At 38.1% G+C, this 25,188-nt stretch overlaps 1 protein-coding gene across 12 annotated transcripts in view; it reads right to left on the bottom strand.

The window, feature by feature from the left end:
- TMTC2 (transmembrane O-mannosyltransferase targeting cadherins 2) overlaps nt 1-25,188 on the bottom strand; it is a 497,284-nt gene that overhangs the window by 260,172 nt on the left and 211,924 nt on the right. Inside the window, exon 4 of one of the 12 annotated variants that reach the window (XM_086398912.1) lies at nt 1,723-20,633. The exons of the other annotated variants lie outside the window; for them this stretch is intronic. Coding sequence (XP_086255038.1) covers nt 20,545-20,633 — 89 coding nt within the window. The 3' untranslated portion in view covers nt 1,723-20,544. Of the gene's footprint in view, nt 1-1,722; nt 20,634-25,188 lie in introns of those variants that run through there. 12 annotated transcript variants of the gene reach the window in all.

Here is a 25,188-nt window from a genome sequence, read left to right as displayed (position 1 = left end):
TACATACTTAGTAATATCTACAGAGAATACTAATCTTTCATATTTGGAAAGTCATATACCTTCTTTGGCTTCTGATGGAGAACAGAGGAGAAGCACATACTTACCATTATGCAGTACCTAATCATGCCACATGTCACACCATATACTTGAAAACTATTGTCTCACTGAGCTCTCAACATAGCACTGTATATGAAAACCCTGTCCACTGCATGAATAAGGAAACAGACTCAGAGACACTAAACAACTTGCCAAGTTAATACAGAAGTATGAAAGCAGAGATTTCAATCCAAGGCTTGTTATTGGTGTTTAGTTGCTAAGTCGTGTCTGACTCCTTTGCAACCCCATGGCTGTAGCCCATGAGGCTCCTCTGTCCATGGGGTTCTCCAGGCAAGAATACCAGAGTGGGTGGCCATTCCCTTCTGCAGGGGATCTTCCCAATCCAGGGATCCAACCAGGGTTTCCTACATTGCAGGCAGATTCTTTACAGTCTGAGCCACCAGGGGAGACATTTAAGAGGATGTTTAATACAAGTCTCTTAGTGTTGGCTGATAGTAGAAAATAATCAACTTATCCATCATGGGAGTATCATGAGAAACTTTATGGATTACTATACAGCAGTGAGAATCAACAAGTTCCGCGTAAATATTTTAACAGGAATAGACCTTGAAAAAGCCGAAAAATATTCAAAATACCTAATGCATTCTGTCACATTACTTAAAAATATTAAAAACTCATTCCTACCCAAAGTACCATTATATACTTTACAAGGATACATTATAAATCTAAGGACAGAAATCAATTACATTAGGATAGTTGCCTATGATGCAAAGGGACATTTAAGCTAGGAACAGAGGTAAAAGGGAATAATATATGAATAAAAGAGGACATTTGTAGGGATCATCCTGAAAACTGGCCAGGAACTAAGGCATATAATTGATCTAACTTCTGCAGCTGGGAGAAGAAAAGAGGGACAGAAGGGAGGTGAGGATAAGAGAAAAGGGGAAATGGAAAATTAAGGTCATGCCACACATTCTTTTAAAATAGAGATGGAATTATCCTATATCCTACTTAAGGAATAAAGGGTTTTAACATTCACTAAACCTTTTCTTGTGTTGATGTTAAGACAATTCAAAATGGATGTTTGAGGTTACCTTCAAATTTGCACATGGTCAAGTTTACTTTGGACCAACAGAACTTAAAGATCTTGCATTTTTATGAATATTTAATGTCATTTTACATTTTTAAGCTCATATATGTTACTGATTCATTCATTTCATGCACTAATCTTTAAAACCATTCAGTTTTATTGGAATAAAATCCCTGGAATTCTCACAAGAAATTGTGATTAAAGTCTAAAAAAAAAAGTATCCAGTTTTTTAAAGTCTGTATTTTAATAGACAGTGTCCAGATGAATTCAATTCTCACATTAAAACACTGGAGATGATAAAGTACTTATCTGAAATTTTAAAAAACTGTATTTAGTTTATTCTAAAAACTTCATGTAATTTTTGAAAGTTTTTCCCAACAGCGTTTCAAAATATTTAGAGTACTAATTTTATTCCTGTTGTTTGACAAAATGAATATTGTAAGAAGCTGTTCTTGTTGAGGGACTACTGCTCATCTCATGGGCTTAGCTTGAACAACTGCAAACCCAGGTGGAGAAAAAGAGGAGGAAAATGTAAAGGGAGAAGGAGAGGTGGAAAAGAAATAAAAATATATGTATGCTGGGATAAAAACAATAGTGCTTTCATTTATTTAAAGTTTACTATATGCTTGACAGTGTCCAGAATTTATATAATATAATAATAAACTTTGAGGTCCATCACTATACCCATTTCATTGATGTATAAACTAAAGTTAACTCCTTAAATTGCAAAGTTAATGACAAGAGAAAACCAGATCTGTTTCCAGATGTCAAAATCTCACCATCTCAATACTGAGTCTAACTACAAAGTCAAATCACATATCACAGTACTCAGTATTTACACATATTTAATTGAGGGACTAAAGTATAAAATGGAGCCAAGATTAATTATCCAAATGAGTCATTCCCTCAGAACTGGGACAAAATACTCCAGAAACAACAAACTTTAGTACCCATGGTACCAACAAACTTTAGCTACATGGTACCCATCTTTCGTAATGTATTTTCCACACCACAGAATGTCACATTTTAAATGTCACATTTTCTAGAAAATGCAATGGAAAGAGAACATAGTTATATCTATGTAAATAAATGTTCGTTGCTCAAAGATACTGGAGATTAAGTACATTTATCAAGGACTCCTAAGTACCCTAAAGGTGCCTTATATGTGATGGAGATTTAAAAAGCATTGTTTAACAAGCACATGACTTATTTCTTAGGAAAGTGAAAAGTGAAAGTCGCTCAGTCATGTCTGACTCTTTGCGACCCCATGGACTTCTACAGTCCATGGAATTCTCCAGGCCAGAATCCTGGACTGGGTAGCCGTTCCCTTCTCCAAGGGATCTTCCCAATACAGGGATCAAATCCAGGTCTCCTGCATTGCAGGCAGATTCTTAAGCCACCAGGGAAATTCAAGAATACTGGAGTGGGTAGCCTATCCCTTTTCCAGGGATAGGCTGGAAAAGGGATATCTTCCTGACCCAGGAACTGAACCAGGCTCTCCTGCATTACAGGCAAATTCTTTACCAGCTGAGCTACCAGAGAAGCCTTTATTTATTAGGACTAAGCATATATGATTATATTAAGGAAAGGTCAACCGAATCTTCAAGGTATCACTGGGTAAGTTTCAGGAAATCTCATCTGTGAAGTTATTTTATTTTCAAAAGGAAAACAAAATTTTTCTTTTGAACGAAATCAGGAAGCAAAGAATCAAGAACAACTCTTATTATATCTCAAGGGCCCTTCATACTGGCATTTAACTACAACTAAAAGGTATCCACTTACTAAGAAATGACCTTAATTCACAAGGAAAGCTACTCAAAGGTCACAAACTGCCACAGTTTATGTTATTTGAAAGGCAGAATAACAATTAAATATTTCCATCTTGCAAAGTTTCTTCTAAAGAGGAAAATCAAATGTTAGCTCTTTCTGGAAATGTTAAGTGATCTACAATGAATCACTCCAAAACTTTTTCAAAGACCTCATTCAAATATAGTAGTTCTAAGTTCACAGAGTAAGTTTAAACTTACTCTAAAATATCAACTATTGTAATTTCATAGTGCTCGATATATTTTATAAAAATCAATGCAGGCAGATCTGAGCAATTTTTTCCAGGATATTTTTACTTTACAACAGTCTTATGGACTCTGTGGGAGAGGGAGAGGGTGGGAAGATTTGGGAGAATGGCATTGAAACATGTGAAACATCATGTATGAAACGAGACGCCAGTCCAGGTTCAATGCAGGATGCTGGATGCTTGGGGCTGGTGCACTGGGACGACCCAGAGGGATGGTGTGGGGAGGGAGGAGGGAGGAGGGTTCAGGATGGGGAACACATGTATACTAATTAAATAATTTTCTATTAAAGAAAAAAAGAAAAAAAAAACTGGAAGATATTTATATTCAATGATTATTAAAAAAGTTGTTTTTATTATGATTGTGGCATGCATTGCTCTTTGAAAAATTAGCTAATAAGATGAAATAATCTCTTAATATTCAAATTTTAACTACTTAACATTCACACAAGCAATCATACTTCAGGGTTAGCATACCACTATTTCTGTTACACTGATCCTCTGAACAGTCACCAAAATCAACAAGGGCTCTCACTTTTTACTTCTACCTTTAGTTGTAATTTACCTTAGAACTTTAATACATGTCTTTAGTCCCTATATCAACACCAAGTTCTATGTAAAGATCTTGCAAAACCAAAACATTGAAAAATGCTTTAACTATCATGATAAATTCTAAATTTTACTTCCTCCAATCCTCAGTAACTTGTTTGAAATCAGAATGCTATCACAAAAAGAGGTTACATGTTGAAATCTTGCCAGTTATATAAGCCAGATCGGCTGCAAAAGAAAATAAATACAGGAGTCCCTAGTGTAGCTGATAATTGTTTTCCTTCAGATTATAGCCCTATTTTTAGGCTTCTATATATATGAACTCTTTCAGTCCTCCTAACAAAGATTATCATCCCGTTAGTACTTGACAAGGAAACTGTGCCTTAGAGAAAGGGATACTTAAAAGCTAACAGAGATAAAAATTGTGTCTGTTGGTTCTGAAGTCCTTGTTTTAACCACTATGAAACACCTGGACTTCAGATATGTTCCAAAAACAGTGTTCACATAGATGTAAGTTAAATAAGTGTCATTTTAAAATATGAGGAACTGTTATGTTAAAATTTCTAATCTCAATGAAGACCGTAAAAAAGAAGCAAGCAAGCAGAAGGAGAAGGAAAAAAGGGCCATGTAAGTGCATGAAACTTAAGATAAATGTGAATGTGTTTTGTTTTGTTAATGCTTTCTCGCTCTATCCATTAACAAACATTGTAAGGGGTTCAACTCTTGTAGCCTGGGTTTATACTGATTTCATGTCACTTCACATGATCCAGGGAAATCACAGCACTTATAAGCCTACAAGGATTTATATTTCCTAAGGTAATTATACCTTGGATTATTACAGAAAGAAACATAATGTTGAGTGGGTAAAAAAGGTCTGGTTAAAATGTAAAGTGGAAAAAATAGAAATAATTTAAAGATTATGATTCATATGATACCAGAATACATATACTACATACTTTTATGTAATTCTAATTATAGCAACTTTATAATATGCAATTATCTCTCTTATTCCTCTATCTTTGGTTACTTCAGATACACCTGAAAATCAGTATATTTCTAATAAGGGAAAAAGTATTAAAAATGAAAAAATAAAATTTAGTACTCCAATGATTTGTTTACATTGTCTTCATAGCACTGTTAATTAGTATAACATATATGTGCATATTGTAATATCCATATATACAGTTCAGGGCAGGTTTTTTGGTTTTAACAAATCTAGGATTATTCCTTCGCATTTTACCATGTGCAGTCTCTATTCTGACTTTGACTACAAGCCACCCCCACATCCACAGTTCAGTGTCTGCTATAAGAACTCTCAAGGATCACAGCTGTGTGCTGGCAAAAGGGCTTGCATAACTCAATGAAGCTAAGAGCCATGCTGTGCAGAGCCCCCCAAGACTGATGGGTCGCAGTGAAAAGTTCTGAAAAGACATGGTCCACTGGGGGAGGAAATGGGAACCCCTCTAGTATTCTTGCCTTGGGACCCCGTAAACAGTGAGGAAAGGCAAAAAGATACAACACTGGAAGATAAGCCCCTTCCCAGATCAGAATTTGAGCAAACTCCAGGAGACAGTGAAGGACAGAGAAGCCTGGCATGCTACAGTCTGTGGGGTTCCAAAAAGTTGGACAGGACTGAGCTATTGAACAACAGGTCAGAAGGTGTTCTATATGCTACTGGGGAAGAGCTGGAACAATGACAAATAGCTCCAGGAAGAACAAAGCAGTGGAGTCAAAGCAGAAATGATGCTCAGTTGTGGGTGTGTCTGGTGGTGAAAGTAAAGTCCAGTGCTGTAAAGAATAATATTGCATAGAAACCTGGAATATTAGGTCCATGAATCAAGATAAATTGGATATGGTCAAGCAAGAGATGGCAAGAGTGAATATCAACATGTTAGGAATCAGTGAACTACAATGGACAGGAATGGGTGAATTAAATGGACAGGAATGGGTGAATTTAATTTAGCTGACTATTATATTTACTACGGTGGATAAGACTCCCTCAGAATAAATGGAGTAGCTCTTACACTCTACAAAAGGGTCCAGAATGCAGTACTGGGGTGCAGCCTCAAAAACAACAGAATGATCCTGATTCGTTTCCAAGGCAAACCATTCAACCTCAGTAATCTGAGTCTATGCCCCAGCCACTGATGCTGAGGAAGGTGAAATTGACCAGTTCTACGAAGACACATAACATCTTTTAGAATTAACACCAAATAGAGATGTCCTTTTCATCATAGGGGCTTGGGATGCAAAAGTAGGAAGTCTAGAGATACCCAGAATGGCAGGCAAGTTTGACCCTGGAGCACAAAATGAAGCAGAGCAAAGGCTAATAGAGTTTTATCAAGAGAATGTGTTGGTCAAAGCAAACAACCTTTTCCAAGAACCCAAGAGACAACTATACAAAAGGACATCACCAGATTGTCAATACAGAAATCAGATTATTTTTTGCAGCCGAAGATAGAGAAGCTCTATACAGTCAGCAAAAACAAATCCTGGAGGTGACTGTGGCTCAGATCATGAGTTCCTTACTGCAAAATTCAGGCTAAAATTGAAGTAAGTAGGAAAAACCACTACCCTTGTGGATCAGCTGGTAAAGAATCCACCTTCAATGTGGGAGACCTGGGTTTGATCCCTGGCTTGGGACAATCCCCTGGAGAAAGGAATGGCTACCCACACCAGTATTCTGGCCTGGAGAATTCCATGAACTATACAGTCCAGGAGATCACAAAGAGTTGGACACAACTGAGTGACTTTCACTTCCTTCAGGAAAAACCACTAGGCCACTGAAGTATGATCTAAATCAAATCCCTTGTGATCATACAGTAGAGATGACAAATAGATTCAAGGGATTAGATCTGGTAGATCGAGTGACTGAAGAACTATGGACAGAGGTTTGTAACTACAGGAGGCAGTGATCAAAACCATCCCCAAGAAAATAAATGCAAGAAGACAAAGTGGTTGTTTGAGGAGGCTTTATGAATAGCTGAGGAAGGAAGAGAAGGAACAAAGGGAAAGACATACCCAACTGAATGCAGAGTTCCGAGAATAGCAAGGAAAGATAAGAAGGCCTTCTTAAATGAACTATGCAAAGAAATAGAGGAAAACAATAGAATATGAAAGACTAGCGATCTCTTAAATAAAACTGGAGTGATCAAGAGAACATTTTATACAAGGATGGGCATGATAAAAGAAACAATAAGAAACAAAGAGAAGCAGAAGAGATTAAGAAGAAGCGGCAAGGGAAGACGGAAGAACTATATAAAAAAGGTCCTAAAGACCCAGATAATAATGATGGTGTGATCACTCACCTTGAGTCAGACATCCCGGAGTGTGAAATCAAGTGGGCCTTAGTAAGCATTATTATGAACAAAGCTAGTGGAGAAGATGGAATTCCAGCTGAGCTATTTGAAATCCTAACAGATGACGCTGTTAAAGTGCTGCACTCACTGTCTAGAAATTTGGAAAACTCAGTAGTGGCCACAGGACTGGAAAAGGTCCATTTTCACTCCAATACCAAAGGACAATACCAAAGAATATTCAAACTACCATCCATACAACTGTGCTCATTTCATGTGCTAGCAAGGTTATGCTCAAAATTCTTCAAACTGGTTTAGCTGTACATGAACCAAGAACTTCTAGATGTACAAGCTGGGTTTTGAAGAAGCAGAGGAACCAGAGATCAGATTCACTGGATCACGGATAAAGCAAGGGAATTCCAGAAAAACAGCTACCTTTGCTTTATTGACTATGCTAAAGCCTTTGACTGTTTGGATCACAACAAATTGTGGAAAATTTTTAAAGAGATGGGAATACCAGACCACCTTACCTGTCTCCTGAGATACCTCTATGTGGTTCAAGAAGCAATAGTTAGAACCAGACATGGAATAACTGACTGGTTCCAAGTTGGAAAAGGAGTACAAGGCCATATGTTGTCATCCTACTTACTTTACTTACATGCAGAGTACATCATGCCAAATGCCAGGTTGGATGAATCACAAGCTAGGATCAAGACTGCCAGGAGAAAGATCAACAACATCAGATACACAGATGACTCCACTCTAATGGCAGAAAGAGAAGAGGAACTAAAGAGCCTCTTGATGAGAGTGAAAGAGGAGAGTGAAAAGCTGGCTTAAAACTCAACATTCAAAAAACTAAGATAATGGCATCTGGTCCCAAGACTTCATGGCAAATAGAAGGGAAAAAAGTGGAAGCATTGACAGATTTTATTTTCTTTGGCTCCAAAATTACTGTGAATGGTGACTGCAGCCATGAAATTAAAAGATGCTTGCTCCTTGGAATGAAAGCTATTGACAAACCTAGACAGTGTACTAAAAAGCAGAGACATCACTTTGCTAGCAAAGGTCCATATAGTCAAAACTACAGTTTTTCCAGTAGTCAGGTAGGGATATAAGAGTTGGACCATAAAGAATGCTGAGCACTAAAGAATTGATGCTTTTGAACTGTGGTGCTGGAGAAGACCCTTGAGAGTCCCTTGGACTGCAAGAACATTAAACCAGTCAATCCTAAAGGAAATCAATCCGGAATATTCATTGGAAGGATTGATGCTGAAGCTCCAATACTCTGGCCACCTGATGTGACCGGCCAATACACTGGAAAAGATCTTGATGCTGGAAAAGATTGACAGCAAAAGCAGAAGTGGGCAGCAGAGGATGAGATGGCTAGATAGTATCACCAACTCAATGGACATGAATTTGAGCAAACTCTGGGATAGTGGAGGAGAAAGGAGCCTGGCATCCTGTGTCCTATCTAACTCACAAAGAGTTAGACAGGACTTAGCGACTGAAGAACAAGAACAATCAGAACCACGCATGGTCTATGAAGCTGAGTCTTCTCTGTAAAGGCCTTCACTCCAATTTCCCATCTAGGCTCAGAATGTTTCTCACTGCATCTTAATCCAAACAAAACAAAACAAAAAATCTACTTCATGTTCCTCTCTGATAGCAAGGTATTCTCTGTGAAGTTTCTGGTTAACTAACCCACAGGATTATATAATAAATGAAGATAGTAAGGCATTTGCAAATATAATGACTGGACAAGGAGGGAGAATTTGGAAACACCTAACTTTGAGACTTTCTTCAAATCCTAACAGATCCTTTTTCTAATATGCCTATTACACTGTTGAAAGTAGTCAATCTAAAAGACTTAGTGAACAATAACTGGCAGGCCACAAATGGTGGCCCTATTTATATGAAGTGTTAGCCGCTCAGCTGTGTCTGACTCTTTGTGACCCCATGGACTGTAGTCTGTCAGGCTCCTTTGTCCAGGCAAGAACACTAGAGTGGGTAGCCATTCCTTCCTCCAGGGAAGGTAGCCATTCCTTCCTGATCCAGGGACCGATTCCGGGTCTCCAGCATTGCAGGCAGATTCTTTACCATCTGAGCAACCAGGGAAGCCCATTTACATAAAAGACACACCAATTCAGTAAAGGCTCATAAGAAATTCCTCACATTTGGCTGATCTCTTAGCCCATGTAGCCGTTCAACCGTTACACATAGATTGATAGCAAAATATACAGAGTTGTTTCTGATTTCACAGTCAGAATATAATTGACCCAAAGGATCTCTTACAGCTTGCCTCCATCATAATTAATATCATTTGAGTCTGGTTCAGCTCTAAAAGATGAAGAACCTTTAGAAAAGGCGAGAATTCTAAACAACTCCAGTGGGGGTGGGGAGGAAGAGAAGTGATTACAAAAAAATTCTCCCTTTTGTTCTTTTACAACCCAATCTCATAAGCTACTTTATCTCACAGTGAATCCTGTCATCATTAAATGGGTTCCTGCCATCTAATAGCCCCAGGTTAGTTTCCAAATATGTGTCACTAAAAGGAAATTTGATGCAGAAACCTAAACCAAAAAGATCCCAAACCTAAGTTTTTAGTTTTATTTCTGTTACCAATTAGATCTGGGTCCACTGAAGTAAATTACTGGACTCTCCCATTTCTTATTAGCAGTAGTAAGTAAACATGTAATACGGGCCAAACTCTGGGCTAGGGGTGCTGTACACACTTGGTCCCACACAGTGCTATTGCTGTACCTGCCATACAGATCAGCCTAGAAGCTCAGAGAGGTTGTAACAACACTAAAGACGAGCGTAAGAGCTCCTTGTGTCCTGCCTTCCGGTGGCTCAGCTGGTAAAGAGTCCTCCTCCAACACAGGAGATCTCCTGCAAGCAGGAGACCCAAGTTCGATCCCTGTCTGGGTTGGGAAGATCACCTGGAAGAGGAAATGGCAACCCACTCCAGTACTGTTGCCTAGGAGATTCCAAGGACCAGAGGAGACTGGCTTAGGGACTAAACCACCAAGACCACCCTATCCACCTTACTGTAAATCTGACCAACTTATCATGCCTTTTCTCCCTAAGCATTCTGCCTCTCAGTTGCTCAACAATAAGACAGGTGTAACAATCCTTGCCCAAGTTTAACTCCAGCATCACTGAGGTAATTAAATAAGATAACAGATGTGTAACTCTACAAAGTACATTTCTATGGAATAGGAATGATATATCATTAATAGATCATCATCCATAAAAAACATAACCAGGTAGATACACCCTTTAATAGTGTATCTCCTATATTCAGTATCTATGGTCATGCTATTGAGAATTTCATTGCCAAACAAATCAAGGCCAAGAAGAGAAAACTCAAAGCAACATTAAATACTCCCAAGGCCAGTTTTTTGTGATTTCCTTTTGAGAATATGATTAAAAAAAATTTTTTTGGCATGTTCCCTAATCAGGGATCCAGCCCATGCCCCCTGTAGTGCAAGTGCGATGGCCTAACCATTGGACCGCCAAGGAAGTCACAAAGCCAGTTTGAAGATAAGAAAAATTAAAATAAATAAATAAATAAAATAAAGATTCCACTTTATTTTAAAACAGCTGTTCCTAAGATAAAATGCAGTATATATCAAATACAGTACATCATGACACCATGTTATAACCTATGTTAACTTCAACATATTAATTTGTGACAGTAGCTTTTAACTCAGCATGTAGTGCTGAACATGGAAAAAGTAGAGTTAGTAATAGAGAAAAGGGCATTTTAAAAGTAAGAAATGTTCAGTAAAAGCATAAATATAAAGAATAAAATATGTGGGTAGAAAAATATTCTTGAATGCTAATAAAATAAAATTAGCTATTAAATAAAATAAATTTCTAAAAATGCCAATTACCTTTACTATATGCTCAAATCTTGGGCAACTATCATTTTAATGTATATTTTCAGCTACTACAAACAACAGAAAAAAAGAGGGAGGTTGATTTTCTTTGCCTTTTTTGCTGCTATAGGGCAAACAGATAGGGCTCTTCAAAGGCTGTGCAGCCGGTACTTGTATGAGGTATTTGTGTGTTACTTGAAACACATGATACTGATATAAAGGATGATGCTATTCATTTTACAGCCTTTAACATACAAACTCAGAAAGTTCCACTTCGAAACAGCGAAAGGAAGCTAGTACACAGAGGGGAAAATTCAATAGGAGGAACCCAAAGAGTGAATGCACTAAAGTGACATCCTCACATCAGCTGAGCACCATGAGAAAGAGAAGGGCTGGGCCATTTTCCCGAAGCTCTAACAGGACATTTTCAGTGTCCATTAAAGTCTCTTTTACACAAAACACACCTACTGGGTGCATATTAGTTTTAATAAATATTACCAACTAGAAATTATGACTAGATATGTGGTTTTAGAGGCATAAACACATATAATGCATCCTAAATGGTGTTGACATTCAGAGGATTTACATGTTAAGCTGATTAAAATCCATAAAGAAGCAGTATTTTCCTAGGCAGTCATCAGGATTGGGGTTAGGGTATAGTTCTTTAATTCTAAAGTCCTACTTAAAAGCCTTGAAAGTAAATATCTACTATAGGCTCCATTTGGAAAAGCCACAATCAGAACATGGCAGATCTCTGACCAAAGTGTCACTTAAGCCTCCTGTTTCTAGAATCGCAACATAAAACCCAAAGATATGGCACAAAAAGAACCTTACTGAGTATTATCTGCCCCCCGCCAAACAAAAGAAAGAAACACCTTTCTTAAAATCATTGTCCTAAACTGTAAGAGCAAAAGAGATTTTTTAAAACCTTGTGCCATTGTTTCCTAATAATAGAATTCTAACAGCAGAAATAATTTTAAATATATTGTGATCGGAGATAAGAAAAAGGCACAATGCAGATTTGCATGGCATCACTAATTAATATGCTCATGTTTTCTTTATGTAAACCCAGAAACTTATCTCTACTTGAAAACTGTTTTCAACACTCACATGAATACAGACAACAGCATTCAGTTTTAACCACTAGAGTGAAAACAACTTGAAGCCATCCTTGGAAAATATTCAGATGATATGAAAACAGACTAAGTAGAGAAATGAGGTATTCTATACCAGTATTGCAAATCTCCAAAGCTTATTTGTAAAAACTCAAAGAGAATAAGCCAAGTAATAAAGTAAGACCAGATATTATCAAAATATCTCTGACCTCCTTGTCCCTCTTGGTAGCCATGCGATATATATTTTGAGAAATTTATTTTTTTCACAAGGAAAAAGAAGACAGAAAGAGAAGAAGATATGCTTATTACGTTTCTTTATTAAACAAACTCCCAGCTGTGAAACACAGAGCCCCACACACTGTAAGACTAAGTTTCTTCCACCATCCAGGGAAAGAACTGCACTTACCAAGAAAAGTTTCTTGACACCTCAGTTCTCTGTTCTAGTCAAAATCTGACACTCATCTGTTATATTAAATATGTAATCCAGTTCCTTCTTCCTAAACTTTCCTAGAAAGTTCTCCTAATTAAAATGTATGCCTACATTACTCTCGGAAAAATATTAACACTGATATTTTAAAATAATATCCCATGATGTTTTACATGAAGGAATTGATCAGAGTGGCAGCCAGTATTATTGAGATTTAGACACCTAAATACAAGACTCAACAAAGGACCTAATATAGTTCTGCCCTCCAGAAGGGTTTTGTTTGTGTTTGTTTCTACTATTTAATCAAATTATATTTTAGCATCTTACTTGGAAACAATATCATCATTTTTAAATAAAAATTTTTAGTGTTTGGTTCTTATTTATTTTTTTTAGTAAGCACCTATGTGTGTTTTCTACTAGATCCCCTAGATAGTAATATTCAGATTTTTTAATTAATTCTAATATGCAAGACTAAAAAGAAGAGAGTTCTAATTTAACACTCTCTTGAGAAACCTATACTCAGGTCAGGAAGCAACAGTTAAAACTGGACATGGAACAACAGACTGGTTCCAAATAGGAAAAGGAGTACATCAAGGCTGTATATTGTCACCATACTTATTTAACTTATATGCAGAGTACATCATGAGAAACGCAGATCATGGCATCTGGTCTCATTGCTTCATGGGAAATAGATGGGGAAACAGTGGAAACAGTGTCAGACTTTATTTTGGGGGGCTCCAAAATCACTGCAGATGGTGATTGCAGCCATGAAATTAAAAGACGCTTACTCCTTGGAAGGAAAGTTATGACCAACCTAGATAGCATATTCAAAAGCAGAGACATTACTTTGCCAGCAAAGGTCCGTCTAGTCAAGGCTATGGTTTTTCCAGTGGTCATGTATGGATGTGAGGGTTGGACTGTGAAGAAAGCTGAGCACCAAAGAATTGATGCTTTTGAACTGTGATGTTGGAGAAGACTCCTGAGAGTCCCTTGGACTGCAAGGAGATCCAACCAGTCCATTCTAAAGGAGATCAGTCCTGGGTGTTCATTGGAAAGACTGATGCTAAAGCTGAAGCTCCAATACTTCGGCCACCTCATGAGAAGAGTTGACTCATTGGAAAAGACCCTGATGCTGGGAGGGATTGGGGGCAGGAGGAAAAGGGGACCATCTCAGAGGATGAGATGGCTGGATGGCATCACCGACTCGATGGATGTGGGTTTGGGTGAACTCTGGGAATTGGTGATAGACAGGGAGGCCTGGCGTGCTGCAATTCATGGGGTCGCAAAGAGTCGAGCATGACTGAGCGACTGAACTGAACTGAACTGATGCATAAAAAAGGGCTCACACTTTGTTTTCCCATTGAGTTATACATATAAAATCTCCTAAATCCAACTTTTTTTTTCAATAATCATATGATTTGAACATCTCAGATTTTTCCATAATCCCTCAAGACTTAACTGGAATTTTCCTTTACTTCCATGGGCACAAGTATAGATATACATGATTAATAAGGATAAAACTGAAAAGTGTGTCTTACTGAAAATCTGCTATAGCTGTGACATTATCTGTAACTGCATTACAGCAGAAAATGAATATATTTTAGCTCTTTAGCCTTCTGTGTTTTATAAGAGTCAAATACCTGAAATTTGATTTTGCCTAAAACATTGCTCTAATACATATTTTGACTGACTTTAGCAGTGTTCTCTTTTGTTGAAGGAGAACTTAAAATTTCGAAAATATTAGCTATGTCTTAAACTCTATTCTCAAATATAATTTCTAACATGGCTAGCCATTCCTTAACAGATGCCAGATTTATGGATATTTCTTAGGCACTTCTCTTTCTGATAGTGCGGTAAAATTTTGTTCAGAGATTCTCTCCTTATATAGAAATGCAATCCCAAAGAAACACAATGCCAAAGAATATTCAAAGTAGTGCACAACTGCACTCATCTCACATGCTAGCAAAGTAATGCTAAAAATTCTCCAAGGTAGGCTTGAAGAATACATGAACCAAGAATTTCCAATGTTTCAGCTGAACTTAGAAAAGGCAGAGGAACCAGAGATCAAAATGCCAACACCCATTGGATCATAGAAAAAGAGAATTCTAAAAAACCATCTACTTCTGCTGCATTGACTACTCCAAAGCCTTTGATTGTGTGGATCACAACAAACTGTGGAAAATTCTTCAAGAGATGGGAATATCAGACCACCTGACCTACCTCTTGAGAAATCTGCATGCAAGTCAAGAAGCAACAGTTAGAATCAGACATGAAACAACAGACTGGTTCAAAATTGGGAAAGGAGTATGTCAAGATGGTACATTGCCACCCTGTTTATTCAATGTCTATGCAAAGTACATCATGCGAAATGCAGGACTGGATGAAGCACAAGCTGGAATCAAGATTGCTGAGAGAAATATCAATTACCTCAGATATGCAGATGACACCACCCTTATGGCAGGAAAGCAAAGAGGAACTAAAGAGCCTCTTGATGAAAGAGGAGAGTGAAAATGCTGGAATAAACTCAATATTCAAAAAACTAAGGTCATGGAAATCTGTTCCCATCACTTCATAGCAAATAGACGGGGAAACAGAGGAAACAGTGAAAGACTTTATTTTCTTGGGCTAGAAAATCACTGCAGATGGTGACTGCAGCCATGAAACTATCAGACACTTATTCCCTGGAAGGAAAGCTATGACAGACCTAGAGAGCATATTAAAAAGCAGAGGCCTTATTGTGCCAACAAAGGTCTGTCTCATCAAAGCAATGGTTTTCCCAGGACCCATGTATGGATGTGAGAGTTGGACCATAAAAAAAAGCTGAGCCTCGAAGAAGTGATGCTTTTGAACTGTGGGGTTGGAGAAGATTCTTGAGAGTTCCTTGGACAGCAAGATCAAACCAGTCAATCCTAAAGGAAATCAGTCCTGAATATTCATTGAAAGGATTGATGCTGAAGCTGAAGCTCCAATATTTTGGCCACCTGATGTGAAGAGCTGACTCACTGGAAGAGACCCTGATGCCAGGAAAAGAGAAGAAGGGGCGACAGAGGATGAGATGTTGGATGGCATCATCTACTAGATGGATATAAGTTTGAGCAATCTCCTGGAGCTGGTGATAGATAGGGAAGCCTGGCGTGATGTAGTCCATGGGGTCACAAAGAGTCAGACATGGCTGAGTGACTGAACTGAACTGAAAAATGCTAGATAGAAAATATAAGTATTTGTCAATGAATATATTAATTGATGTGCTTCTCTTGTGGCTCTGCTGGTAAAGAATCCACCTGCAATGTGGGAGACCTGGGTTTGATCCCTAGGTTGCTAAGATCCCCTGGAGAAGGGAACAGCTACCCACTGTGGTATTCTGGCCTGGAGAATTCCATGGACTGTATAGTCCATGGAGTCATAAAGAGTCAGAACGACTAAGCAACTTTTACCACCACTACTTGGTATTAATTGATGGGACAGTAAGGGGAGTCCTCAAACCTAGAAACTGCTCAAAAACATGAGTCCAGAAGGTTAATAGGTTCTGAAGATGGCATTCACCCTGTGTAAATTTGTGGAACTAAGAGGAATCAGGGCTTGGGATTTAATTGGCTTCAAAAGAGAGGTTGGATAAGAGAAGCCACACAAACTCAAGCCTTGGGAAGAGAAGCACTGGTCTCACTCAGGAACATGGGTGAAAAATTTAGAAGACTATAAATTGGATAATACATAATTAGTAATTCTTGGACATATTCCAGGAATGCAAAGTAAGTTCAACATTAATATAAATCATTAACATAAATAGATTAAGTGGGGAAAATGTCTATCATTATCAATTAATTCACAGAAAGAAAACTTAGACTAGAAATCAAGAGGAAAACTGATAAAAGCTGTCTACTGAAAGACATAAAATGCACATAATTAATGGTGAAATATTTAAAACATTCTTTCTTAAAAAAGAATGAAATAAAAATCCACTGTCATCACTTCTGTTTGACATTGTAATGGAGGTTCTAGCATAAAATAAGAGAACACAAGTGAAAGCAACAAAACTGAAATGAAAAGATGTATGGGGTGGGGGAGGGTCATCAATGATTCTGGTAATAGCTTATTTTCAACATGCAAAATGTGTTATTTGTTTTAGTGGTCTCCTTTAAGTGGTTCAAATACAAGGTATGTGGATATATTTCTCAATGAATGAAATATTTCATATATGTTTAACAAAAGACAAGCAAAGAAATGTTAGAACATTTTAAGAATGAAATACAAAAACTAATATGGAAATCAGAATAATATAACTTCATACTTCTTTTAATTATATGTGAGTGTGTTTCTTTGAAATATAACCACTAGTAAATATGTTCAATCTAAGGCCACACTAATTTTAGGGTTAAAGGCTTTCAAACACCCGTAAAGATTCGGTAAGTTTTGTTATGGTAATCCCAAAGACACAGTGATATGTCACCTACTTGATTGTTATACACAATAAGACCATTTTTACTGAGTCCGTTGTCTTTTTTCCTTCCCTGAAAAATTGTACTTGCAGGCATTAGAACTGGAACCAAAGAAAAGATTTATGTGCTAATCTGTTCTTAGAGGAAACCATATGCTTTTGAACTACTGTGACTTACTCCATGTCAATGAGAAACCACAGTTAACTTACTCAAGAATCAAATGTTTAAAAGGTGCCTTAACAATTTAGATTTTACTTCTTAAAAATCCTTTGGTTGAGATTTTCATTTCATTCTTGTCAACCCCCTTACTTTATATTTCTTTTTTCTACTTAGAAGAGACAAATTAAGAAGAAGAAACACAGGATTTCCAGTTCAAGATGGCAGAGCAGAAGAATGTGTGCTCATCTCCTCTTGCAAGAGCACCAGAGTTGCTCCTATCTGTTGAACAATCATTGACATGAGGACACTGGAACCCACCAAAAAAAGATAACCCTATGTCTAATGACAAAGAAGAAGCCATAACAAGATGGTAGGAGGGGCACAATCACAATAAAATCAAATCCGATACCTGCCAGTTGGGTGATCCACAAACTGGAGAACAATAATACAGAAGAAGTTCTCCCACTGTTGTGAAGGATCTGAGCACCATATCAGGCTTCCCAGCCTGGAGATCCAACAAAGGAACTGGGAATTCCCAAGGACTGACTTTGAAGGCCAGCAGGATCTGATTACAGGACTTCCACAGGACTCGCAGAAATAGACTCTATCCTTGGAGGGCACAAACAAAATCTCACATGTACTAAGATCCAGGAGAAAGGAGCAGTGACCCCGCAGAAGACTGAACCATACTGCCTGCTAGAATTGGAGGACCTTTCATGGAGGCATGGGTCAGCAGGCTTGCCACACAATTGGAGAGCTGGCAGCAGCAGTCCTGGAAGGGGCCCCATGGCATAAGTCCTCTTGGAGGTTGCCACTAACCCTACTATGGACCCCATAGATCCCAGGTCTGGGTCACTTCAGGCTAAACAACTAACAGGGAGGGAGCACAACCCCAATCACAAGGATATAACTGGATTAAATGTGAGAGTTGGACTGTGAAGAAAGCTGAGTGCCGAAGAATTGATGCTTTTCAACTGTGGTGTTGGAGAAGACTCTTGAGAGTCCCTTGGACTGCAAGGAGATCCAACCAGTCCATTCTGAAAGAGATCAGCCCTGGGATTTCTTTGGAAGGAATGATGCTAAAGCTGAAACTCCAGTCCTTTGGCCACCTCATGTGAAGAGTTGACTCACTGGAAAAGACTCTGATGCTGGGAGGGATTGGGGGCAGGAGGAGAAGGGGATGACAGAGGATGAGATGGCTGGATGGCATCACTGACTCGATGGACGTGAGTCTGAGTGAACTCTGGGAGTTGGTGACGGACAGGGAGGCCTGGCATGCTGCGATTCATGGGGTCGCAAAGAGTCGGACATGACTAAGAGACTGAACTGAACTGAACTGAACTGAAGCACAACCCTGCCCTCTAGAGCAAGACCTAGTTTATCCCACCACTAGTCCCTCCCATCAGGAAGGATACACAAGTCTCTCAGTCTCCTCCATTAGAGAGCAGACAGAAGAAGCAAGGAGAAGCACAATCTCACAGTGGCTAGAACAAAAATCACATAAATCACAATGAAAAAGCAGAAAGTCATGTCACAGATGAAAGGACAAGATAAAAGCCCGGGGGGGATGGGGGGGCGAATGAAGCGGAGATAGTAAACCGTCTCTAAAAGAATTTAGAATAATGATAGTGAAGATGATCCAGGATCTCAGGAAAACAATGGAGCAGATTCAAGAAATGTTTACGAAGACCTAAAAGAGCTAAGCTTCCCTGGTAGTATAGATGGTAAAGAATTTGTCTGCAATGCAGGACACCCAGGTTTGATCCCTGGGTAAGGAAGATGCCCTGGAGAAGGAAATGGCAACCTACTCCAGTATTCTTGCCTGGAGAATTCCATGGAGAGAGGAGCTTGGTGGGCTACATTGCATGGGGTCGCAAAGAACTGGATACAACTGAGCAACTAAGCATACACACGTGCAAAAGACCTAAAGAACAAACAAACAGAGATGAATAAATATACTAGAAGGAATCAAGAGCAGAATAAATGAAACAGAAGAATGGATAAATGACCTGGAGAATGGAATGGTGGAAATCTCTGCCACAGAACATAGGAAAAAAAAAAAAAAATGAAGACACCCTAAGAGACCTCCAGAGCAACATTAAACACACCAACATTCACATTATCGTGGTCCCAGAAGGAGAAGAGAGAAAGAAAGGACCTGAAAAAATACATGAAGAGATAATAGCTGAAAACACTTCTAACATGGGAAAGGAAATAGTCAACCAAGTCCAAGAAGCACAGAGAGTCCCTGGCAGGAATACACTGAAACACATAATAATCAAACTGACAAAAATTAAAGACAAAGATAAATATTAAAAGCAACAGGGGAAGATGACAAAGAACATACAAGGGATATCTCCCAAAAGGTTATCAGCTGATTTCTCAACAAAAACTCTACAAGTCAGAAGGGAATGGCATGATATACTTAAAGTGATAAAAGAGAAGAAATTACAATGAAGAATACTCCTCCCAGCAAAATTCTAGCTCAGATTTGATGGAGAAATCAGAAGTTTTACAGACAAGCAAAAGTTAAAGAGAATTCAGCACCACCAAGCCAGTTTTACAACAAACACTAAAGGAACTTCTCTAGGCAGGAAACACAAGAGAAGGAAAAGATCTCCACAAAATAAACCCAAAACAATTAAGAAAATGGTAATAGGATCATACATATTGATAATTACCTTAAATGTACATGGATTAAATGCAGGAGCCAAAACACATCCACTGGTTGGGCAGATGAAAACATGTGCGTGCATGCACTTCCACTTCCCACATCACTCTACTTAACCCCTCAAATTGTATGTATTTTATATTGCTAGGTAATCATGTTCCCATTATGGCTTGCAATATTAAAGATCTTTTATTTTTTGTCTGGCTATTGATTGTGAAAAATGATAAACATTTTCTACTATAGTGATTTTTGATTAGTATAATAATTGTATCACGATTGCTCAACAGAAAATAATAGAATCCTACATCACTTAAAAAAAGCAGCAGCAGAAGAAGAAACACAGAATTTCTTTACCCTATGGAAACCTTATTCCACTTTGTATTGTTTTTCTCTCAATCAGCCTTTTAGGGAACTTTTTGCTAGCTATCTCCTACCACATCTCTCTGTCAAAAATGAAAATTTGTATTTTATACCTTTTTAACTCAAGACAGTCTTATAAAATATTATACTGGTTTTCCTTCTTAACGGCTAAATTTTATTTTTCATAAAAATCTGAACCTCTGAAATTTTCTCATCTTACCTCAGAAGTATTGTAACTTGACAAATTATCTAAGAAATATAGTAAGATTCATTACACAATCTCAAAGTTAGCTGGTTAATTGCAACATACCACAGTTAAAGAAGACAGTCAATTAGAGGTAATCAAAAACTTAGACCATAAAATCCACAATGAATTAGTCAAGTTTCACATGACTTAGTGGTTTAGATTTCACTTAAATTATCAATTTTTTCCTAAATAAAATGATACTCCTTCCACATACTTGTTTCTTGAAATCTGCAACCATGTGAAGCTGACATAAAAGTATCAATTTCACAGAAATCTAGGAAAAAAGAAAAACTGTCAAATGTTGCACAGCTGAAACAACTATTTAATTTCTGTTTTTCTATATCTAAATAGACAATATTTGTTATTTGCATAAGGAAGGACTGAATATAGGAAATATAGGATGTGTGAATAATCACCTTTATAATTTCAAATATGTGGTCATTTTACATAATTATACATATTTACATTAGAAAAGAACATTAAAATAAATGTTATCATGCTAAATTTTCCTTGGATGAACCCTGCTTCATTAATCCTAAATATTTTCAGAAATTGTTTCTAAACAAAAAAATCAAAATATGTTTTATAAGGCAAATTGCTACAGAGTTAATAAACCAACCATTCTAAAGAGCAGATCTGATTTTTAATTTATAACTTGTAAAACTGTAAATGCCTTTTAGCACACTAAATATGCTGCCCCTATGCTATCATTATCATCCTTTTTTATGTATATGAGCTCACTGATCTGTTTATCCATAACAACTTTGTTAGTCTCTGCGTATGACCATAATTAATAAGGAAGTCAGCAAATAGGTGGTTTAGGGAAAACTGATGATGTGTTTGAGACGCAGACAAATCACCGAGATGGCGAAGTCCTACAGTCACGGGGACAGTAACTTGGAAATTCAATGACACATTTATTGACTCCATACTAATATATCCCAAGTAGTGTTCTGGATTCTATACAGAAACCAAAGTGAAGGCACACTTTGGATAGAACCTTGCAGAATGAATAAATTTTAAGAGGAGGCAAAACCATAGATGAGACAGCTGTGGAAATGAGAGAAAGATAGTCAAAATTGTGTAGTGTTTCTTGAAAGCCCTAGTAGCAGAAATCAATGGTGCCAAATTCTGTAAGAGCCAAAGATACATGGGAATTTAGATAAGGCCAGAGGCCAAGAAAGAAAAGTGATCATACATTTAACCACTTTGAAATGCATTAAGAAATGCTTTTTCCAAGCAAATACTTATCAATATAGTATATAAAACACAGTGTTTAAACACACACTAAAAAAAAAAGCTTTTAAATATTATTATATTTAAATAATATAAATATATTGACTTGTTCATTAAATAATGAGCTTGCTTATTAAAGCAGTCAAAGAAAATTTCCTCCTTCCCAAGCACAAAAATGCAAAGAATCATTGTAAATGAGCAAACTACAGCAATCAACTATGTCTAGTATTTTCCTGACATTATCAACCACATAATGAGATAGGACTTGTGGTTTACATAGTCCAAATCAGCTATCATTTCTCTACTATCCAGATTTAAACATAAATTAGCAACACACTCACTATGACAGGCTCTACTCATCATCATTTGCATCCAATCAGTTAATGACTGGCAGCTGTCTGTACGATCCATTACTGAAGGCAGCAGCTTTCATGTATAATGCTTCATGAGGCTTAAAATCATATTCTGTTGAAGTAATAGTAGACTGAAGTACTCCAAAATTTGCAAAGGCTTTCAAAGGAGAAAAAAAAAAAACTAACTCAATGAAATAACTGTAATCTCAAACACAATTACATAAGACTGGCTTTAAAGCATTTCTAATCTTTGGCTAGGCTCAAATAACATCACAGACTAAGAAAAAACTATCTTAAAGAAGATGACTACCAGTCTCATAATTGCTAAGGAAGTCACTGGAGCCAGAATATTTATTAGCATGTTATAAATAGAAAAAAATCAGGAACCTGGATTTTAAAAGTTTTGCCTTGTATCAAAATGGAAGCATATGTCACAGAAGGGGCTCAAGGAGTCCAAAACTAACTCCACTCCCAATTCTATCCCTCTTATTATGAAACATGCCTTAGTATGGAATGCTGCTGCTGCTAAGTCGCTTCAGTCGTGTCTGACTCTGTGCGACCCCACTGACGGCAGCCCACCAGGCTCCCCCATCCCCGGGACTCTCCAGGCAAGAACACTGGAGTGGGTTGCCATTTCCTTCTCCAATGCATGAAAGTAAAAAGTGAAAGTGAAGTCGATCAGTCGTGTCAGACCCTCAGCGACCCCATGAACTGCAGCCTTCCAGGCTCCTCCCTCCAAGGGATTTTCCAGGCAGGAGTACTGGACTGGGATGCCATTGCCTTCTCCGTTAATTTTAAATTTACACTAGATTTGCTTCTACGATTTCAACCCTTTTTTTGTTATTATAAACATACATAATGGCCTGCCTCAGGGAGATAACCTGAGTCAACCACCTGTGAAGGACATTTTCAAGGACTGAATAGTCATTTTATTTTGTTTCCTCACCTCCCCTCCATCTCTGAACTATGAGAGAACCTGGAAACCAGGCCCTGACAAGATGATTATTTTGTGGTGCTAGCCTGCCATCTTCTAGGTCAGCTGGCTCCCTGATTAAAATCTCTTTCTTGCCTCAACGCCTCTTCTCTCGGATTTATTGGCCTGTCGTGTGGTGAGCAGAGCAAGCTTGGACTTGGTAACAAGGATATGGTACATCAACAACATATTTTACACTTTCACTTCCTTTAATAAATATACACCTTATCTCTAAATAAGTTCTAAAATTTTTTAAGGAGGGGGATTACAACTAACATTTATTCATCAGTGTATTCACTCAAAAAAACCCTCTCTCTTCCAGGCACTGTCCTAGTAGCTACATACATAGCATTAAAAAAAAAACAACAAAAAAAAAACACACAAAACTCCTTGTCTTCTTGTGTCATGCATTATACTGTACAGTGAACAACACATTCAAACAATAAACACAGAAATAAGGAAAATATAGTCTGTCAAATGGTCCTAAATGTCATGGGAAAAACAAAGTATGGAAAGAGGACAGGGAACACTGGACAAAGCAGAAGCAGAAGGGTAGCTGCGATTTTACAAAGAGCAGACAATTTGACAGTAAGCACCTTAATGATAATGCAACGTCGCACCAAAGACCTAAAGGATTTGAGGGAGACTATCTTAAAAAACACATTCCAAGAAAAAGCAGTAACACGTGCCAAAGGTCTGAGGCCAGGGTTTCCCTGGCATAAAGAAGGCACAACATATGGGCCAGGAGGGCTGGAGAGAAGCAAGCAAAGGCAAGGCTGGGAGCCTGCAGTGTCCGGTCTCTGCCTGTGTGCTTTTGAGTTTGAGAGAAATGGGTGCCAGTGGAGCACTGGGAGCAGTGAACACCACAGTCCAGTTTGTGTTTCAAAAGAATCATTAGGGCTGCTGATGAAAGGTCGATGCTAAGGATGGAAAAATGGAAGCAGGGGTTCAACTCAGACGAATAAAAAGCTTGGAACTCCTCACTCCCATTCTTACGAGAATGTGCTAAACAAATGGCAAACTCAAGGAAGATCCAGTTGCAAAGAGATGAGACTACCTGGAGGAGAAACGGACAGGAATAAGTAACTGGCAATAACCTGCTGAAGGCTGGTTAACCTTCAGTAACCTGCTGAAGGCTGAATGTGGTGGGGCTTAAGTGAGAGTAAGAAACTTCTGGAGCCCCTAATCTTAGAGGCATCTAGCATCTAACTCTTTTGTGGGTTTTAGTTCAGGGCCCAGGAACTCCCAGGTTCTTGCATTGAAAAGCCAAGAAACAGGCCTTCCTGGCTCTGCAGAGGAGGAGAAAAAGAACTTTTATGAAATGATCCTCCTTTGTAACAAAGGTCGCCCCTCCAGGGAAGCAGCTTTACCACAGCTGTCTCCCAGGGCTGTGGGGGACAGGCACTCCTCTCCCTCCCATCCCCTCTGGCTTTCCTGTCCCAACAAGAAGGAGAGAGAAGGAAAGTTAAGAAACTCTCATAAAGGTGACAGCCCGGAGACACTAAGATTTAATCACCAAAAAAAGAGGACACATTCCTTCTCCTACATTTAACCAACACACCAGCAGGGCTCCAGTATAAAAATGGTTAATTTACAGGAGAAAGAGATGCAAAATACAGACTCCAAGTTTGGGCTAAAGCCCAAAGACTATAGAAAAGAAAAGGAAACCAGGGAAATACAATGCCTCTATCTACAGCAAACATTCAACGCAAGCCCAACTCAGGGTCAGATTAACGTTAAAACTCACACTAAGCCTTTTTTACCTAAATTCCTATTATTAATACCTGATAACATCACGTCTGACTCTCACAAAAGCATGGTAAAAGGCAAGGAAATGGAAGCAGGGAGATTTCGCTATAGCCTTTTAGTCTGATAAAAGATGGTGGTGACTTGGGGCACGATGGTAGCAGTGGAAATGGTAATACATGGTCAAGTTCTGGATGTGTTTTTGAAGACAGAACAGAGGGGATTTGCTGATGAAATGGATGTAGGGTAGGAAATAAAAAGAGCAGATATAGATGACTCATAACGTTGGGCAAAGCTTTTGAGAAAATGCAGTTGCTATCAACTGAGATGGTAAAGCACTTGGCTGGAGTACAGGTTGGCAAAGGGGTTGTTCAGGAATTCAGTTTTTGATGTCTCAGAGGATTTATACTACTGGTCAGCTGTATACTCATTTAACTAATAATATTTGGAGTACTTAAATACGATCACACTTCTTAAGTAGTAGGAGACACGAAAATATATCAGACGTGCTTAATAACTGT

This window comes from Bos grunniens, chromosome 5 (assembly GCF_055505025.1).
Source record: "Bos grunniens cultivar Pamir isolate PY7600 chromosome 5, Bosgru_T2T1.0, whole genome shotgun sequence".
Classification (NCBI taxonomy): Eukaryota; Metazoa; Chordata; class Mammalia; order Artiodactyla; family Bovidae; genus Bos; species Bos grunniens.
This window is presented reverse-complemented; position numbering and strand designations above follow the sequence as displayed.